This window comes from Convolutriloba macropyga, unplaced genomic scaffold (genome assembly GCF_964194025.1).
Source record: "Convolutriloba macropyga unplaced genomic scaffold, txConMacr16.3 SCAFFOLD_3998, whole genome shotgun sequence".
Lineage (NCBI taxonomy): Eukaryota > Metazoa > Xenacoelomorpha > Acoela > Convolutidae > Convolutriloba > Convolutriloba macropyga.
The window spans coordinates 1-21136 of NW_027451852.1; the positions used below are offsets into that span (position 1 = coordinate 1).

Genomic DNA, 21136 nt, shown 5'->3' on the forward strand with positions numbered 1-21136 from the left:
GGTTAAAACCTTATGTAAAAAAGGACATTTTTGAAAAAAAAAATTATTTTAGTAAAACAACATTTTTTAATGAAAAAAAATTAATTAAATTGAAAATTTTACATTAAAAAACTTCAAAAACTGAAAAATGTGGAAATAGAAAAATAAAAAACAACAAAATTTACATTTTTTTAAAAAAAACTTATGTAAAAAACGACATTTTTGAAAAAAAAATTTTTAGTAAAACAACACTTTTTAATGAAAAAAAAATTCAATTGAAATTTTTACATGGAAAAAACTCCAAAAACTGAAAATTGTAAAAATAGAAAAATAAGAAACAACAAAGTTTACATTTTTTGTTAGAAACCTTATGTAAAAACGACATTTTTGAAAAAAAGTATTTTAGTAAAACGACATTTTTTCATAAAAAAATAATTATGTTGAAAATTTTACATTAAAAAACTTCAAAAACTAAAAAATGTAAAAATAGAAAAATAAAAAACAACAAAATTTACCTTTTTTGTTAAAACCCTTATGTGAAAAACGACATTTTTGAGAAAAAATTATTTTAGTAAAACGACACTTTTTTATGAAAAAAAAAGTAAATTAAAAATTTTACATTGAAAAACTTCAAAAACTGAAAAATGTAAAAATAGAAAATTTAAAAACAACAAAATTTACATTTTTTGTTAAACCTTATGTAAAAAACGACATTTTTGAAAAAAAAATTATTTTAGTAAAACAATATTTTTTAATAAAAAACAATAAAATTGAAAATTTTACATTGGAAAAACTTCAAAAACTGAAAAATGGAAAAATAGAAAAATAAAAAACATTAAAATTTACCTTTTTCGTTAAAAATCTTATGTAAAAAACGAAATCTTTGATTAAAAACTATTTTAGAAAAACATTTTTTTTCAAACAAAATAATTAAATTCAAAATTTTACATCAAAATACCCAATTCAATATATACCCAATTCACAATTTTACAATAGAATACCTAATTCAATATATACCCAATTCAAAAAAGACCCATGATTTTGAGTAATTAGCTTATGTCCCAACTGTTGGATACCCGCTGTTTCTTTAATACCTATTAATACCCCTATTTCCTTCTGGTGAACATATGACTCATTCTACCAAATTTGTTGTTAAGGCACTATCTTATTAATCCCTTTCGTGTGAACAACTTGGGTATCATGCTGTGAGGTACGTCTTTGGAATCTGACGTTAGTAAAGTACAACATGATAAGGGTAAATGACCTAACTAATTTTTTAAGGCACTATTTTGCTAATCTCTTTCGTGTAGCATCTTGGGTATCATGCTGTGAGGTACGTTTTTGAAAACTGGCATTGGTAGAATGTAATATGGTAGGGTGTCAATGACCTCACTGATTTGTTGTTAAGGCACTATCTTGCTAATCCCCTTCGTGTGAACAGCTTGGGTGTCATGCTTTGAGGTACGTCTTTGGAAATTTCCATTATTTAACTGCAATATGGGAATGGGTAAATGACCTTACTAATTTAATATTAGGGGATTATCTTGCTAATCCCCCTCGTGTGAACAGCTTGCGTGTCATGCTGTGAGGTACGACTTCGGAAACTTACCTTATTAAAGTGTAATATGGTAAGGGGTAAACGACCTTACTGATTTGTTTTTAAGGCACTATCTTGCTAATCCCCTTTATGTGAACTGCTTGGGTGTCATGCTGTGAGGTACGTCTTTGGAGATTTGCATTATTAAAGCGCAATATGGGAATGGGTAAATGACCTTACGAATTTAATATTTTGGGATTATCTTGCTAAACCCCCTAGCGTGAACAGCTTGGGTATCATGATGTGAGGTACGTCTTTTGGATTTGAGGTAAAATGGGCTGTACGTAATCTTTATAAATTATCATTTTTATATTTTTTAAATGTTTTTTGTTTAAAACTAATTTTTTAAGGCACTATCCTGCATTGTTTTACATAAAAAACAATGAAAAACGTAAAGTTTTTTATTACATGATGTTTTAAATAAAAAAACTTGTATATTGATTTTTTTATATTCGGTTTGTTAGTTTTTGATGTTTTTAAGCTACTTTTGTTCAATTAAATTTTTTTTAGTCGTTTTTTCTTAATATACATGTTGATTCAAAATATCGTTTTTGACATAAGGTTTTCAACAAAAATTGTGTTTTTTAAATTTTTCTCCTTTTCAAATCTCCAGTTTTTGAATTTTTCGAATATTTTTTTAATTTAATTTTTAAGATTTCATTTTACTGTGACCTTTTAAACTGAAATTTCTTGGTTCCCAATTTCAAAAGAAATATCTATTGCTATTTTGAAAACTAGCCAATTTCTAGCATTATTATGCCATCATATAATCTGCAGCGAGCTAATCATATTCCAATGCGACCTTTCTCTGATTTGAAAAGTAGTAAAATAAAAACAATTAATTACAAAACAATCACAAATACAATTAGAAATTACAAATATTATACGTTATCAAAATGATCAAGAGTCCAATTTCCGAAAGCATAAGCTTTCCTCTCTGCACAGTGAAAGGTTTTTTAATGTCGATACGGATAGTTGCTGCAATCCCACTCAGTATCCAAATTGTTGAGAAGTTTGGAAACTTTTGGACAACCAAGATCATCTAGATTCTCCACATTTTTACACAAGTAATTTGAGAGGAGATTACATTTCTCCAACCCTTTCGCAAAGTATTCTGTTGTAGGTGAACAATAATGGTGAATGATTGATGACAACTCAATATATTCCAGTTTTCCACTGCTCCAATTGATCCCATGTAAATTTTTAGTGTTCCACTTTGCTTGAAAAGTAGGTTGGTAGTCTTTGGGTGGCAGGAAACTGAATCCCAAAAACAATTCCGTCCTTGAAAACACCCAACTTCTTAACAATTTTCCCCTCCAAGCACTCAATATCAAATACAACGAGAGACATTCCTTTTTCTAGATTACAATATCAAAAACTGATTAGCAGTGTAGTCTTTTGAAAATTGCGGATGGAAAAGTTTAATAAGAACATGTAACAGTATCCTGGGCCCTTCGGCAGAATCGTGCAGTACAGCATGTAATCGAAAAACTTTCAATCTAGTAAAGAAAAAGTCAGGAAAGGAACTTGCTTAACCAATAAGTCCTCCCTGGGGAAAGTTTTGGTCATTTTATTCGGAATTTATAATTTTGTCCCATATTTTGCAGGCTGATAAGAAAGAGTTTTTGCGTTTTTCATTTTCGGGAAACCATGAAAGTATGTTTCCGTAACAATTGAATATGTTGACCAGAATGAAACTACCGAAAGATATGACTGGAATTACTACTTTTGGTAGTCACTTTTGGTGAATTGAGCAAAAGATAAGATCTGGAAGCAGAAAATAATAAAACCTGGATGAATAAGGGTAACTGAACAATGTAAGGGGAAAGAAACAAATGACTGAAATATCTTGAAAATTAACCTCAATATATCGAACCAATGAAACTTAATTAAAACACAGAAGAATTGGGAACAAAAAACCTCGTAGCCGATAAGATCTTATAAAACATTTTGTTAAGTCAATGAAAGTTGTGTAGAAAATGATTTAGTGTTTATGTCATTTCTGTTTTTAGTAAGGTCACGTGATGTTAGTAATGAGTTTTTCATTAGTCAAGTGAGGGAGAGTATAGCATACCAGCAAGCTAGATTGTACTAAGGTTGGTTCCGACAGACTTCAGTGAAGTGTTTTTAACAGCCGACGCTCCCTGTACCTCTTTCTTTGCATCTTGCCCAGTTTCCGTAGAAAAACACGACACGGGAGCTGTCTTGTCAAATTTTTTCATGCCAAACTTGGGGTCAATTGCGTTTTCTTCTTCTCTTGCAATAAAACTCTCTGTCAGTGACCCATTTTCCCACTCGTCACAATCCTTATCAGGTTTCTGCAAATTTTCAAAGTCGTCAGACAAACACCAGAGGAATTTAAGTTCTCTCTCCTGCTCAAAAAATCCGATTAAATTTTTATACATTGGTCTATAAGACAACTCATAGTCACAAAAATGTCCACGGACGAATCTGCTTAGTTCCATATTGTCTGAGACTTGTAAAGTTTTGTTTTCGATGTGGGTCACATGAGTTCAATGACCCAATACAATACCTAGATATCTGTAATTCGGTAATTGTGGTAATCATACGTCTTAGTTGACCTACATTTTGTTGAGCGGCTCCCTTGCATGGATGAAATCACCTAATTGTCCGTATTTGCAAAGACAGTATGACGTGATTTTTTTTTGGTATTTTGACTTAATTGATACATTTTACGACTAATTTCTAACGATAGTGAAAAATTCCTGATAAATTTGTGCTCATAAAACCTCTATCGTTCACCTGAGAAGATTCGCTCTTACAAAAGAAGATGTCAAAAGTTGATGTTTGTAAGATCACTAAATAATTGGATTGACAGAATGAATTTAAATAAATACAGATGATGGCAAGTTGTATAATTTTTGATATATTTTGGATAAATATTTGATAAAATTTTGTTATATTGCTTATAATTTGGGTGTTTTTTGACAATACTAAAGAAAATTGGGTAAAAGTTGAGTATTTTTGACAAGATTCAGCTACTTTTGGTAAATATAAGTGGCAGGAATTGGACACTTTTTAATAGAATTGTTTCGGTTTTGATAGGAATTAGGTTTTTTTGGCAAAAACGTAGTTTTTTTTTGGTAAGAAATGGTTATTTTCAACTACTATTGGTTAATTTCTTTTAAGGTTTTGGAAAGTGTTTGTCAGAATTGGGCATTTTTTTCAAGAATTGGGGATTTTTTCATCAAGACTTGGGTATTTTGGCAAGAATTGGTATTTTTAAGCAAGAATTTGATATTTTTTGGCAATAATTGGATAATTTTTGGTAATAATTGGCTTTTTTTGGCAGCAATTGGGTACTTGTTAGCAAGTTTTGTGTAGTTTTTAGACAGAATTGGGTATTTTTTTGGCATGAATTGGGTAATTTTTTTGCATTTTTTGGGTATTTTTTAGATAAAATTGGGTATTTTTTGGCATGATGTGTGTGTTTTTCTCAAGAATTCGATATTTTTAGCAAGAATTGGGTTTTTTTGGCAGAAATTGTGTGTTTTTCGGCAAGAATTTTGAATTTTTCGGCAATAATTGGATATTTTTTGATAACATTTGTCTAATTTTTGGTACTTTTTAGCAAGTTTTGGGTATTTTTTAGACAGAATTCAGTATTTTTTGGCATGAATTGGGTGTTTTTTCAGGAGTTGGGTATTTTTTAGCAAGAATTGGATATTTTTTGGCAAGAATTGTGTATTTTTAAGCAAGAATTTTGTATTTTTTGGTAATAATTGGATCATTTTTTGGTAACAGTTGTCTATTTTTGGCAAGAATTCGGTACTTTTTAGCAAGTTTTGGTTAATTTTTAGACAGAATTTGGTATTTTTTTATCTACGCGGGATAATGTTATTAAGGGATTATCTTATTAATCTACTTCGTGTCAACAGCTTGGGTATCATGCTGTGAGGTACATTTTTGAAAATCACGTAAGCCGGACGTAACTGTAAATGAGTCACCCTATCTAATTTAATATTAAAACATTACCTAGCTAATCTCCTTTGTGTGAACAGCTTGGATATCATACTGTGAGGTGCGTCTTTGGCAATTGACATTAGTGAAGTGTAATATGGGAATGGGTAATTGACCTTCTTATTTTGTTATTAAGGGATTATCTTGCTAATCCTCTTCGTGGGAACAGCTTGGGTATCATGTTGTGCGGTACGTCTTTGGAAATTGACATTAGTAAAGTGTAATACGGTAGGGGGTCAATGACCTTACTGATTTATTGTTAAGGCACTGTCTTGCTAATCCCTTTAGTGTGAACAGCTTGGGTATCATGCTGTGAGGTACGTTTTTGGAAATTTACATTATTAAAGTGTAAAATGGTAGGGGGTCAATGACCTTACTGATTTATTGTTAAGACACTGTCTTGCTAATCCCTTTAGTGTGAACAGCTTGGGTATCATACTGTGAGGTACATTTTTGAAAATCACCATACGTAACTGTAAATGAGTCATCCTAAATTATTATTGAAGGATTATCTTGCCAATCCCCTTTGTGTGAACAGCTTGGGTGTCATGCTGTGAGGTGCATTTTTGAAAAGTCGTACGTAACTGTAAATGAGTCATCCTAAATTATTATTGAAGGATTATCTTGCTAATCCCCTTTGTGTGAACAGCTTGGGTGTCATGCTGTGAGGTGCATTTTTGAAAAGTCGTACGTAACTGTAAATGAGTCATCCTAAATTATTATTGAAGGATTATCTTGCTAATCCCCTTTGTGTGAACAGCTTGGGTGTCGTGCTGTGAGGTACACTTTTGAAAGTTTGCATTATTAAAGTGTAAAATTTTAGGGGGTCAATGGCCTTACTGATTCGTTGTTAAGACACTGTCTTGCTAATCCCTTTAGTGTGAACAGCTTGGGCATCATGCTGTGAGGTACACTTTTGAAAATCACGTAAACCGTACGTAAGTGTAAATGAGTCACCCTATCTAATTTAATATCAAAACATTGCCTAACTAATCCCCTTTGAGAGAACAGCTTGGGTATCATGCTGTGAGGTACGTCTTTGGAAATTTACATTATTAAAGTGCAATATGGGAATGAGTAAGCCTTACTAATTTAATATTAAGGGATTAACTTGCTAATCCCCCTCGTGTGAACAGCGTGGGTATCAAGCTGTGAGGTACATCTTTGAAAATCACGTAAACCGTACGTAAGTGTAAATGAGTCACCCTATCTAATTTAATATTAAAACATTACCTAACTGATCCTCTTTGAGAGAACAGCTTGGGTGTCATGCTGTGAGGTACGTTTTTGGAAATTTACATTATTAAAGTGCAATATGGGAATGGGTAAATGGCCTAATTTAATATTAAGGGATTAACTTGCTAATCCCCCTCGTGTGAACAGCGTGGGTATCAAGCTGTGAGGTACATCTTTGGGATTTGAGGGAAAATGGGCTATACGTAATGTTAATACATAGGTACTTCCTTTTTGGCCCCCCTGATCTGCTCGCATATTACTACTGATAATAATCTACTGTTATAAGTACTGGTGCCAGATTTCTGTGTTACTTGTAGGATTCAAAGCTTTGGTTTTGTTAGTTTCTCATATTTTTTCCTGTAACTATGTTTGCTACTGAATTAAATCTGTGGTTTGTCCGCTCTTCTTCGCTACAGCTTATCTTTTGTATCTTGCAGTTGAGCTGAGATTCCCTTGTTTCCAATTTTAGCTGCTTTTACAATTGCTAAGCGCGCATCAAGTTTCTCAATTAAATTTACTTCACTAAAATTTGTTACAGTTCCTAAATGCTTTCTTTGCTGCTTTTAGGGACATGTAGTGATTGATTTAAACTTCCCTAGATGTTTTTAGTTCAAGGTTTTTGGTTTATTTTTGCTACAAATTGTAAATTTTTTGCGTGATTATGTAACATAAATATCTCACAAAACTTATACAGCAATGGTGAGAATATAGTACTATAAAAATTTGCCCATTTTTTTCTTCCATAATTCGAGATAATACAGTGGGAACAGAGTGTATAGCCCCTCAACTATCGTAAATATACCATAATGGGGTTTCTTAATGGAAAAGTCCTGAATTTTTGTTCCCTGCAAAAGAACGGATTATAACTGTGAGTTGTGTTTCAGATGGAAAGAGAGCGTTGAGACTTTCAACGAGCAGATTGGGAATGTGGTAGGAGATGTGTTCGTGGCAGCTGCTTGTGTGGCCTATTATGGGGCATTCACCAGTGTGTACAGAATAGAGGTAAACACACATTAATTACTTGATTGAATGTTGAGTTTTCAGCTTTATCAACTATAATTGACTCTAGACAATATTAAACTCATGGACCTGCTTGGGGCTCCAAGTGTAATGTGATCAGTTAATTTGTATTTCTATTGAGATATAATAATTGTAAATAATTGTAATGAAAGTACTCACTGTTTATTAACCAGAGGAAGCCATTAGCAGTGCAATAGTTACACGCTTTAGTTTGCCCGACTGTACTTGGAAGAAAAAAATTTTATTAACGTGGGGTTGATGCCAAATTACAACCGTATTGTTTCATTTGTATGAATTGAAGTAATATATCATATCGCGGATCTTTTTAGCAAAATTATACTCACGATATGTTGAAAAGCATCAATTCAAATGAACAATGATATTTGATACTTACTCATGAAATATTCATACGTTATGTGGACTTCATCTGTATTATGTGACTCATTTTTTTTGGAAAATGACAAAAATCTTGAAACTCTTTCCTTTTCAGCTGGTTGACACGTGGGTGAACAGATGCAAGGGTCTGGAGATCCCAGTGACAGAGGGCTTGACCATCACCAACGTATTGGCTGACGCCTTCGAGATCAGACAGTGGAATGTGGATGGACTGCCGAGAGACACGACCTCAACTGAAAATGCAATTTTGGTCACCAGGGCAAGAAGGTGGCCGCTTATGATCGACCCTCAGGACCAGGTTGGTGAAAGTTCTCAAAATATTTCCGACTTCGGTCAAATCCGGTTTCAAGTTTGCCGGCCATTTATCACAGTACTCCAAGTATTTGAAATACAATTATTTTGAACAGAAGTGCCTTATTTGATTTAGGCCAACCGCTGGATCCGAAACCGAGAAGCAAAGAACGGTCTCAAAGTGATCAAGTTGACAGATAGTGGATTCCTGAGGACACTTGAGAATGCAGTGAGGTTGGGAATGCCAGTATTGCTTGAGGAGCTGGAAGAACATTTGGACCCCGCTTTGGAACCGATTCTTCTGAAACAGACCTTTGTTTCGGTTAGTATCATTACTACCTTTGATATACTGAACCGTTATACTGAGTTGCTTCTTCGTTCGTGGGCTTCTAAATATTAGATTGGATGTCAAGACAAAATACTCAAAATATACCCAATCTTTCATCCTAATGTTGAAACTACCAGAACGATTAGATTGGCACTCGATTTTATAGAGTACGTTTGAGATTCCTAAATTTATTGTGCTATTTATGACCAATGTTGGATAAACAGGCACATAGAATTTCCAGTAATAAAAAAGCCTTCGGTTTCTCTTTGTGATTTAGTTAATTTGTGATTACGGTAATGGTAATAGTGTGATCCAAAATATGGTCCAGGCCGTGTATTTATCGTCTTGGAGGGGGTACCCCCACCAGATAAAAAATTGTTGAATCATATTCTTTCTACCACCTCACCCCGGGTTCCTTTTTCTTCACAGGGAGGTCGCACCCTGATCCGGCTGGGTGACTCAGACATAGACTATGACAAGAACTTCAAGTTCTACATGACAACTAAGATGTCAAATCCTCACTACCTGCCCGAAGTGTGTATCAAAGTGACCATCATTAACTTCACAGTCACCAAAAAGGGTCTCGAAGATCAGCTCCTAGGGTTAGTGAATCTTAATGGGCATTCGTATTTATTTCTTTTTTGTTCCGACCCCACTTGTGGGGGGAGGAACTATATACTCAAATGGTTTTTTTTCGTTCAGACAATTTTGGCCGATCGATATATTCATCGTAGAGAAATGAGTGCTATCATTAAAAAACTCGTCCGGCGTAGAATTCGAAACTAAAAAGATTTTTTTAATTTCGTAATTTTCGAGGAGTTATTGAGGTTTAAAGTTTTGTTTGAACACGGGATATTTGTATGAATTTGTTCACTTTTATTGTAATTTTCGTTCAAATTTAGATCTTTTTTATAAAAAATATTAATTTACAATTAAATTTCAGGCTACAAAATGAAACAATTTTGTGTTACCAACAGACGAAAGAAGACAAAAAAGGCTAGTTCTGGTCTCATAAGGAAGTTTACTATAAAAAAATTCGAATTTAATTTGAGAGCTGTTTTTTTTTAGAAAACTTTTCCTATTTTTTTATAGTTTTTAGTCACTTTGAGACTAGTCACTTTTCATATTGAGGTTCCGTTAATAACAAACGTTATTTACAGTCAAATGATGCCCGGTAATTAAAAAAAATAGTTTTCAAGGAATCGCTCATGTTTTTTTGGCTTCGACTCTGAGTTTTCGAAATTTTTAATTAAATTTTGACTTTTTTTAAGAGATTTTGTTACGTTTTGGAGTCCTGTGGCATATACTTGGTCGCAAAAAGTGCAATAGTTTTCCTAAAGTGCATTAAGTGAACCAATATAATATTATGAGTGGACTGCTAATGGCTAAAGTCTTCAAAAAACTTCAAAATTTTTTTGAATTTTAACCGATATAAAACATTTTTCGTGAGCTGTAAGTCAGTCTCAGTAATGACAGGACCCCCATTCTTTTTACTGCAACCAAAATTTGGTTAGCGGTTTTAATTGTTAACTATTGGTTTTATGGTTTTGATGCAACGAGTTTGACTCATTTTTTAAAAAAATTTTCGAATATTTTTTCGTAATTTTGGTTCCTTTTGAAATGTTATCACACTATTATAATATTGATAGTTCTCATTGACTTGCCGATGACATCCAATGGATCGTAGATAGAGTTTTAAGAGAAAAGCTTATGGTTTAAATAGCTTCGACACTTTCAAGACCCACTTCCTTTCTACTGCAACCATGATTAATCTGATTAGCGGTTTTATCTTCTGACTATTGGTTTTATGATTTCGATGCCATGAGTTTTCATAATTTCTTTTTATTTTTGGATGTTTTCGTAATGTTGTTTCCTTTTGAAATCGTATCACGTTAGCGTAATATTCATAGTTTCCGATGGCTTAGAGGAGAAGTTCAATGGCTCATAGATAAAGTTTTTCAAGAAAAGATTATTGTTTAAATGGCTTCGGCACTTTCTTCTCGTACTTTTCTTTTGAATTTTGGATTTGGCCTGTTTTTATTGATCTTTTCATAGTCATAGGACTTATTCTGATTTCCTATTGTTAACTTATGAATGAGAAACATCCTTGATTTCTCCTCGAGGCATATTTTAGCGTATTTATTGACTTCCGTTGAAAGCTTTTGAATTTAATGGCGTTGATACAACGGGTTTTCCCAAAATTTCGTTGTTTTAATATAGTTTTTATCTGTTGATTTTTGGATGCCATTTTGTTGAAAAAAAAAGAATCCTTTTGCTGTAAAACAATTGGATGAAAATGGAAAAGTTTCTTCTGAACTGTTTTTTTCAATGGCTTCGACACTTTTATCGCTTTTTTTTATTTTGCTGCTTTTAAGTTTTTGTTTTATTCTTCATGTGGCCGTAAAATACTGACTGGTCTCATAGGCCTCGAATAGAGGATTGAATGAATGATGTTACTCAAAGCAGCCAGTTTATTGCGAAAAGTCTTAAAGTTTATGATATTATTTTTTTCAAAGATTTTTCAGTTCCTGCTCTTTTCGTCAGCTTGTAACTTATTCTGAACATTGTGATTTCCCATCCAATTCCTGGTAATTCAAAAAAACTTTTCTATTGATATTATGTCGTAATTGATGTTTTTTGGACAATATGTGTTTTCACGAAAGCTTTCTGAGTGGTCAGTATTTGTGTTTCTTTTTCTCTTCTTTTAGCACATTCGCGTAATAACATATCCCAATGATTTTCAAATGTGGCCAAAGAGAAATTGTTAAATCTTTTGGTATAATTTTGATTTATTTCAAATAACAATTGAAACAAAAACACATAATATTCAGATAATAGCTAATGATTATAATGGCTTCAATAATTTGCGTTTTCGCAAATTGTATGTAATTTTTATGTTTTTCTGCATCTTCATTCCGTTTCTATAGCATAATCTAACGAAGGACAGGTCCTATTGGTTTCGCAATGACTTTTTAGTAATTTTATCAGGAATTCTTTTTGTTAGAAGCTAATCATTGTGGTAGAAGCTAAGAATTTTTAATGTTAGAAGCTTTTGAAATTATTTTGTTTAAAAAGGGTTGATTGTTTTTTGAATTTCGCCTAATTGTTTCTTCTTTTTGTCGACTTAATACGTAGTCTCATTTAGGAAAATCACCATTTGTTGTGTAGTTAGGGAGAAGTAAATTTGTGCAGTTAAGGTTTCATCCGATTGCATTTAGACGTTGTTACTAGGTGAATTTAAATTTATGTATTGTTTTTACCGTGAAATTGAAATGTTCGTTTCTGCTTATTTTGTTGTTTGTTTTTTTTTCTTTTAGTCTTTTTATGGCAGATATAGTGAGCGCTGTAATGGGGCGTGGCATTATGTTTTTCAAGTGGTAGTTTGGTTGTGTAACGATTTTGTTAAACTCAAACATCTATTTTTGATTATCTCTTCATTTGGTTGACAAATAAGTCAAAAGTGTAGATGAGCTCGTGTCTGAACATCATGTGGGAACGCACATTAATGAGCATCCTCGTTCCCCTTATTTTGTCAAATGATTTTTTGCCGTTCATTTATTGAAATAATAATGTTTTGGATATTAGATGAAACGATCAAACTTATATTCTGTTGAGATCTCAAACAAGACTAAGCAATAAATGGTAATAACAGTTGCAATTACGCATTTTGTTTGCTTTTACTGCTATCGTTGCTCAAAACAAATACTAGCAGGAGGTAGTTTCGATCTACCGACCTCTGGGTTATGGGCCCAGCACGCTTCCGCTGCGCCATCCTCCTTGAATTTCAACAATGCCACTGTTTGTTTGTTCCATTTCATTGATGGAGAAGGAATTATTGCGTTCCTTCAATTTATATTTTATATTGGCCGTGCGCTGAGTAAACATGCGGTACGTATTAACTTGCGGTTACATAAGATGGGTAATTTGTTAGGTAAAAATACCAGAACTGAAATCAAATATATTTTATGTTATTTTAGCGGTGAATTGTGGTGAATTTTTGCAAGATCACTGCTTACTATAGTGGTGAACTTACATACCATTAAATTGAACTTTGAGTTTATAAGTGACACCGCATTATTGAAAAGGACCGAGATCAATTTAATTTGGTTTCTCCTCGGGGTTTGACAACTTTTCGATAGCGATAGCAACCGTTTGGTAATATGCTTTCCATCTGTGTAAACTTATAGAAATTGTGCTTGTTTATCTACAGAGATGTGGTGAGAATCGAGAGACCTGACCTTGAGGAGCAGAGAAATCAACTGATTGTGAAAATCAATTCAGACAAGAACCAACTGAAGAGTATTGAAGACAACATCCTCAAACAGTTATTCAACTCTGAGGGCAACATCCTGGATGATGAACAACTCATCAAGTCACTCAACGATTCAAAGGTATTTTCCTATTTTCTCTTTGGAGATCGACCTCTTTTCAATCATGCCTAGTTTTAATAACCGATAAAAAATTAATATCGAATGTATTAAAAGCGATGTTTTCATTTTTATGCCCTTAAATTTGTGCTGAGCATGAATTGAAGTTGTGTGCTTTTACGCATTATATCCCCCTTTACAGTAAAGATGCAAAAGTTGTCTGGCTATAATTTCTTGGAACGTTTATTATGGGAAAGAGCCGATTTCGAGCGGAAAGCCGATTTTATTATGGGAAAGAGCCGAAATTTAGATCGACCTTGCCTAACCGTGTCAAATTACCATGATATGGAATATCTGACCTGATATTCCCTTTGTTTGATAATTCAACCAGACTTTTCGAGATAACCAGTAGGCCTAGCTGAGGGATACGATATTTATACTTTATGATGCATCAGCATGTAAATTTTTGAATGTGTTCAGGTGACTTCGAATGCGATCACGAATCGTCTGAAGGAGACAGAGATCACAGAGGCCAAGATCAACACTGCGAGAGAGAAGTACAGACCAGTGGCCACAAGGGGATCTGTCCTCTATTTTGTCATTGCATCTCTGGCTGAGATTGACCCTATGTACCAGTTCTCTCTCAAGTACTTCAGCAACGTAAGCCATCTACTCATAGAGATTATCAGGATCTATTCAGTTTCGCCCCCCCCCCAGTGTTTTTTGTAACCCCCAGTTACAAATTATGTGTTGTTATACAGAACGTTACTATGTAAAAATAATGCACGTGCGCCTGGAGGTCGTGAAAATATATTCCCACTAAGCTGGGGCGCCGAAACAGAATAGATCCGATTATCATTATAACTGTTTAATGAGATAAGCAGGCAATAGTTATGTGCAATCTTGCCAAAAATTGTTGATATCATAAATAATTTTAAAGAATTGTTAAAAAAAATTTTGAAAAAAAATTCAAAGAAATTTCTTTTCGACAATGGTCATTCACGCAGTGGTTTTAGTAAATTTCTAATTATTAACTGTGGGGAGGGAAGTGAATTTAGTAAACTGATCTATTTGAGTGCTAGGGTTGCATTTTAAATAATTAACAATGTGCGTTCGCACATGATGTTCCGACCCGAGCTCATCTACATTTTTGACTAAATTGTCAACCAAATGAGGAGATAAAAAAATAGATGTTTGAGTTTAAAACAATCGTTACACAACCTATCTACTAATTGAATTACATAATTCCATGACTCATTACAGCGCCAACGTGATCTGACATTAAAGAAATTACGCGACAAATAAAACAAACAGGCAAAATTAGCAAAAACAAAAATTTCACGGCAAAAACGGAATATCTAAATTTAAAAGCACCTAGTAACAACGTCAAAAAGCAGTCAGATAAAACCTTAATTAAACAAGTTTACTTTTTACTAACTATACAGCAGATGGAGAGTTTTCTTAATGAGACTAGTTAACAAGCCGACAAAAAGAACGAACAGTGAGGCGAAACTTATAAATTAATCAACATTTTTTACACCAAGAAATTGCAAAAATCTTAAAAATCTTTAGCTTTTAGCTAAATAACCCTTGTTAAATCACTAAAAAGTTATTACAAAACCAAAAGCACCTGTCTTTGGTTAGACTAAGCCATAGAAACGAACACAAAAGAAAATCAAAAAATTACAAACGATTTGCGAAAACACAAACTATTGCTACCATTAAAATCATTAGCTATCATGTGAATATGTATTTTTGTTTCAATTGTTATTTCTAGTAATTCAGTTGAAGGATTTATACTAAGAGATTAAATAAGTTTACTTGGGCCACATTTTAAAACCATTGGGATCTGTTATTACGCGATTGTTCTGAAAGAAGAGAAAAAGAAACACAAAAATTGTCCTCTCAACAAACGTTCATAAAAACGCATATTGTCCTACAAACAAAATATTAGTGAAAAATAATATCAACAGATATGTTATTTCTTGAAAAACAAGAAATTAGATGGGACCTCTCATTGATGAAAATAAGTTACAATTTGACGAAAAGAACAACAAAAACTGAAAAATTGGAAAAATGTTTCAAAATGTTTATCATAAACTTTAAGACTATTCGCTATAAACTGACTGATTCGGGTAACATCAATCAATCAATCCTTAATTACAGACCTATGAGACCTGTCATCAATTTACGGCGACCTAAAGAAAAAACAGCAAATTCAAGAAAAAATTGAGCGAGAAAAGTTTCGAAGGCATTGAAAAAATGATTTTTTCACTAAAAACTTTACTATTTTCTATTGTTTTTCAAGAGCATTAGGATTTCTCTTTTTTATCAATATAATTTCAAAAAATCAACAAAAATGGACAAATACATTAGAACAACGGAATTTTCGAGAAAACACGTATTATCAACCCCATTAAATTCATTAGCTTTCAACGGAAGCAAATAAATACGCTAAATTATGCCTCGATGGGACAAAACGTTTATTTGCCAACCATATTTCATCAATAAGACCTTACAACAAGTTATTGACTATGAAAACAACAACAGAGACAGGCAAAAACCAAAAATTCAGTAGAAAAGTGCCAGAAGAAAATGTCGAAGCAATTCAACTCGTAAGCTCTTCTCCAAAAACTTTATCTATGATCCGTTGAACTTCTTCCCTAAACCAATGGGGACTAGGTTGAGGAATCGGCAGTAGGTTGATGTGATAAGATTTCAAAAGGATACAAAAATAAAATAAAAGTACCCTGAAATTAAAAAAAAATTAAGAAATCTCGTGTCATTGAAGTTTTCAAACTAATAGGTAGATAAAACCGGTAATCAGATTAATTTTGTCTGCAGAATAACGGAAAGGGATTCTGTTAGTACTGACATTGACCGAGACTTCAAGAAAAAAGTTAGGAGTGGTTAATATTCAAAAAAATTTTCGAAAAATTATTTTTAAACTCTTAACAGACATTAAACTCAAAATCTTCAACGGAGCTCAATAACTACGCTCAGATATAACCCAATGGGAGGCAAAGGTTGTTTGTCATGCGTAGATAAATAACAAGGCATCACAATAAGTCTTATGACTGTAAAAACAATAACAAAAACAGGCAAAAACAAAAATTCAGTAGAAAAGTGCGAGAAGAAAGTGTCGAAGCCAATTAAACCGTCAGCTTTTCCCTGAAAGATTTATCTGTGATGCATTGAACGTCATCTCTAAGCCACTGGGGCTAGATTATTTTTTGAAAATGTGCAAAATGTTTGGATAAGGTGTTAAGAGTTCAAAAGTAACCAATAATACAAAAATATTTAAAAAAAAATTTAAAAAAAAAAAGAATTGAAATCTTGTGTCATTGAAATCATATTACCAATAGTTAGAAGATAAAACCGCTAACCAGAATAATTTTGGTTGCGATAGAAAGCAAGTGGGTCCTGTCAATACTGACACTGACTAACAGTTCACGAAAAAGTTTAAGATTTGTTAGTGTTCAATAAAATTTTTCGAAAAATTATTTTTAAATTCTTAACAGCCATTAATTCCAATAGCTTTCAACGGAAGTCAATAAATACGCTCAAAGATGCCTCATGGGAGTACATTAATTTTGGTCATGCATAGGTAATCAATAAGATATTACAATAAGTCTTATGACTATTAAAACAACAAAAACAGGCAAAAACCAAAAATTCAAAAGAAAAGTGCGAGAAGAAGGTGTCGAAGCATTTAAACCATAAATTTTTCTTTGAATTTTTTATCTGTGATCCACTAAACATCTTCTTTAAGCCAATGGGAGATATCAATATTTGGATAATGTGATAAGATTTCAAAAGTAACCAATAATACAAAAATATTCAAATTATTTTTACTTTTTTGAAATCTTTTGTCATTGAAGTCATATAACCAACAGTTAGAAGATAAAATCGCTAACGAGATTAAATTTGGTTGCAGTAGTAAGGAGGAGGGTGCTGTCACCCATGTACTGATTTACAGTTCACGATAATAAGTTTATGATTCTTTAATGTTCAAAAAAAATCGAAAAATTATTTTTTAAGTCTTAACAGCCATTAGCTGTCCCCTCAAAGCACTAGATATGTTCACTTAATGCTCATTATGGAACCAGTTACACTTTTAGTCAATGAATCCATGCCATAGAACTCCAAAAAATTAGTAAAACCTTAAAAAGAAACTAAAAATATCATTTAAAATTACAAAAACTCAGCATCGAAGCCAAAAAAACATGAGCAAATCCTTGGAAACGATGTTTTTTGTTCATTGGGCTTCATTTGAATGTAAAGGAGTTTTGTCATAGAAGCTCAATATAAAAAGTTATTTGTCTCTAGGTGACTTAAAAAAGCAAAAAAAGAGAAAAATTTTAAAAAAAAAGCTCTCAAATATAATTCGATTTTTTTTTTATAGTGAACTTCCCTATGAGACCAGAACTAGTATTTTTTATCGCCTTTAGTCTATTAGGAACACAAAATTGGTCCATTTTTGGCGTGAAATTTAATTTTGAAATACTGTTTTTATAGAAAATGTTTTAATTTTGAGAAAAATTACACTAAAAGTGAACAAATATCCCGTGTTCACACAAAACTTCAATCCTCGATAACTCCTCGAAAAAAATGAAAATCAAAAAATCTTTTTAATTTTGAATTCTACGCTGGAGCAGCTTTTTAATGATACCACTCACTTTTCTCTACGACAAATATATCGATCGGCCAAAATTGACTGAACAAAAAAAATACCCGTTTGAGTATATAGTTCCTCCCCCCCCACAAGTGGGGTCGGAACAATTATAGCATTGGAAAGTACATTGTCTAAGGAGCAGCATATTCATCTGAACGAATGAATATGCTTTATTGTCGAGATGTCGACACTGGTTTCAGTCAGTTTTATCCTCAGATTTACACAGAATTTTGTGTTTTGTAATATGAATTGCACAATTTCAGTATTTTAATGGGCTAAATATTTTACTATTTTCAGTTGTTCAACGCGACCATTGACGGTGCCCAGCAATCGGATGACCTTGACGAGAGACTTAAGATCCTGATTGCGGCCACAACCTACAATGTTTACTCTAACGTGGCCAGAGGTCTGTTTGAGGCCCACAAACTGGTCTACTCGTTCATGTTGTGTATTGACATTATGAAACAAGAGAACAGAATTTCAGACCAGGAATGGAGTTTTTTCCTGAGAGGAGCTGCTGGAGTTGAAAAGGTTTCTATATTTGTTTTCCCAAATTTTTCAAGTTTTAACAAACTTGGCAATAGGAATGCCGCTAACTATGTTGGAGCCTAAATAGCTTGACCCCCCTCCCCTCCAGTGCAGATAATTGATATTTTGTGTGATAGGTCATTACGATGGTTTACTAATCAATCCAAAGCTGAATTTTAGCGATTACTGATACCTGATTCAACTTGTTTTTATTTTTTTAAGGTCTGGCTTTTCGTTTGTACCTATTTTTCGTGAGCTGACTCTCGTTATTTTTTTCTTTTTTGATTTGGATTGAATGTTTCATTTGAGACAGAGGTCAAAGTCATTTTCGATCAATTATTCCGGCAGTAGTCGTGTATCTTTACAATATCATTAGCCAGTGCTAATCTCTCAATTGCATGTATATAAAATATATGTGCCGCAATTCTGCATTTATTTAACAGGCGGGAAAAAAAGAAATTCTCACATATTGTTCATTCGTTTTTTATTCGTAATATAGGAGAAACCTCCGAAGCCAGACGCGTCCTGGTTGACTGAGCAGGCGTGGGTGAAATTGAACGACATGCAAGACTTCCTTCCCTGTTTCGCCAATATCACCAAAGAGATCACCAACAATCCTGTCTGGTGCAAGATCGCCGATTACATTGTAAGTCACTGCAGTGAATATCTCTGAGTCAAATCGCACAATGGTTATGATTATGGCCATACGCGTGAGATAAATTTCGACAGCCTAGTCATTAAGGAAAATAAAATTGTCCTGTCATTGGCTTAACAGATTAGTCCAATAGAAATGACCATAAATATTAGAATCTCCACCTAACAGTTTTATCAATACTGGTCTCCTTCCCATTGCACCCAATTTTCTAAAATACCATAATAGGGACCTAATTTTTTTGTGGATGGGGCTGTATTGCACAATACTCTGTATCTTTGATGCTGCCGTACTAATCAAGTGTTATTTGAGGCTCTAAATAGGATCGAATTTTCGATAATCTTGTTCTGTTCCTATCTCCCCTATAATCTCATACTGTTTCAAGAAATTCTGCAAAATTGAACTCATTATCTTTAAGTCATTCTAACGTTTAGACCCAAACTTGGTCGAGATCTGACGCGTCGATCTAATTTAGTGAACAATTTGTGCCGAAGACGTTGACATTGACGCAATGTTGCTCTAATCCGTTATTTGATGAACAACTTAATCAATATCCTCCCTCAATGAATTTTCTCACAAATTGCAGCCATTTGTCATGAAATTTGGACTTTAAGCGCGCGACTTTTGTACTAAGCACACATGACCTTTCAAAGGATTCTATAGCATGCTGTGCAAATTTCAGTGACCTTGGGTTCGCTCGAATGTCAAACACCGCCCTCTTCAGGCGTGCTACAAATGTGTAGCAATTTGTAAACAAGTGCAACTGTTGGAATGGTTATTTTCAAACAGACTTATCTGTTAACGGTCTAATTTCAATTATATTGTGTTTATCTAGAATATCAATTTTGGTCATAATGCGTAGGTTGTCTGCAAATAAATATTTTGCACTTAATAGCAAAATAAGGTCCTATTTTTACTGATTTTTTAAAATTAAATGCTCTTCAGAGAAATTTGCATTTTATTTGGGTCGATACGACACCTGCCCGACATGACTTCTCGAGAGAATCTTTCTCACTTTTCTTTTAGATTTTTGGGCGATTTAAATTAATATTATTCAGCGTTTTCAGCAGCTGAACTCAATTTTACGCGCTTAATGCCAGCTGACGTAGCTGTCAGAAGTAAAATTAAAGCAACCCAAAATTTTATTCAACTTGAATAATTTTGATCCATTCTGGACAGGGGGAGGAAAAAGTCTAGTTGATCCCATAAGTGAAATCAAAGTAGTTCGAACGATCTGTAATACGCAAAAACATAGCTTCTTCATTTGCGTTTTTGTTGACAAGGCCCCTAATCCTCATTCTAACCCTGACTATGCTTCAATTTTTTATTATAGCTGCGAAGCTGTAAGCTGAGCGTAGCTATATTGCGGTGCTCTTGGTTTTTTTTTGTTTCGTCGTCTGACGCTTCATTTTCGTTTTACATTTGTTCTAGAACATTCTGTCTCGTCACTACTTAAATGGCTTTTTCGCGCTTGATTTCACGCTTTCTGCGTGACCTAAATTGCGGTTATTCAGAAACAGAATCTGTTCCTAAAACAAATTTGATTGTAAGAAAACAGACTGTATGGTCCGACAGCCGAGTGGTTAAGGCGACTGGCTGTTAATCCGGAGATCGCCGGTTCGAGACGCGACAGGGAAAATTTTTTTGCACCCAAAAACAGCCTCCTTTGAAATAAACTTGTAAGTTTTATAGACGGCGGCGATAACTATTATCAACTCACTTCTGTATCTTTTTCCATCTGTATTTTACGGCACGCAAGTCTATTTCGCAGCTATTCCGGCAATCTGCCGGCTATGTTATTTATTTTTCGATTGCAAAGACCGGAAATAATTAACTAATATGACACTGATATGAAAAAAGCGACGCATGATCGTAAAGCATTGGAAGAATAGATGCTACTTACTCAAAAAATTTTGCTTCGAAGAGTTAATATCTCCAAATTTTAAGTTTGTTCGCTTTTAGTCTAATATGTGCTCTCAATTTCGAGCACACGAATTTTACTCCAATTTTTATGTTTTTTGCATGCTTTTCCGATGTCAGTTGATGTCATTCTTCATAAGTGGTTTTTGATAGATAGTTAATAGCT

The 21136-nt window shown here is 33.4% G+C and overlaps 1 protein-coding gene across 1 annotated transcript; it reads left to right on the forward strand.

Annotated features, from left to right (window-relative positions):
* Positions 1 to 7629: 7629 nt before the first annotated feature.
* Positions 7630 to 20930, forward strand: LOC142356995 (dynein axonemal heavy chain 6-like). The gene is made up of 8 exons (XM_075408724.1): positions 7630 to 7795; positions 8304 to 8507; positions 8637 to 8822; positions 9258 to 9430; positions 13039 to 13219; positions 13676 to 13855; positions 18168 to 18401; positions 18898 to 20930. The coding sequence occupies exons 2-8, from the start codon at positions 8487 to 8489 to the stop codon at positions 19069 to 19071; spliced, it is 1149 nt and encodes a 382-aa protein (XP_075264839.1). The 5' UTR covers positions 7630 to 7795; positions 8304 to 8486; the 3' UTR covers positions 19072 to 20930.
* Positions 20931 to 21136: the final 206 nt, after the last annotated feature.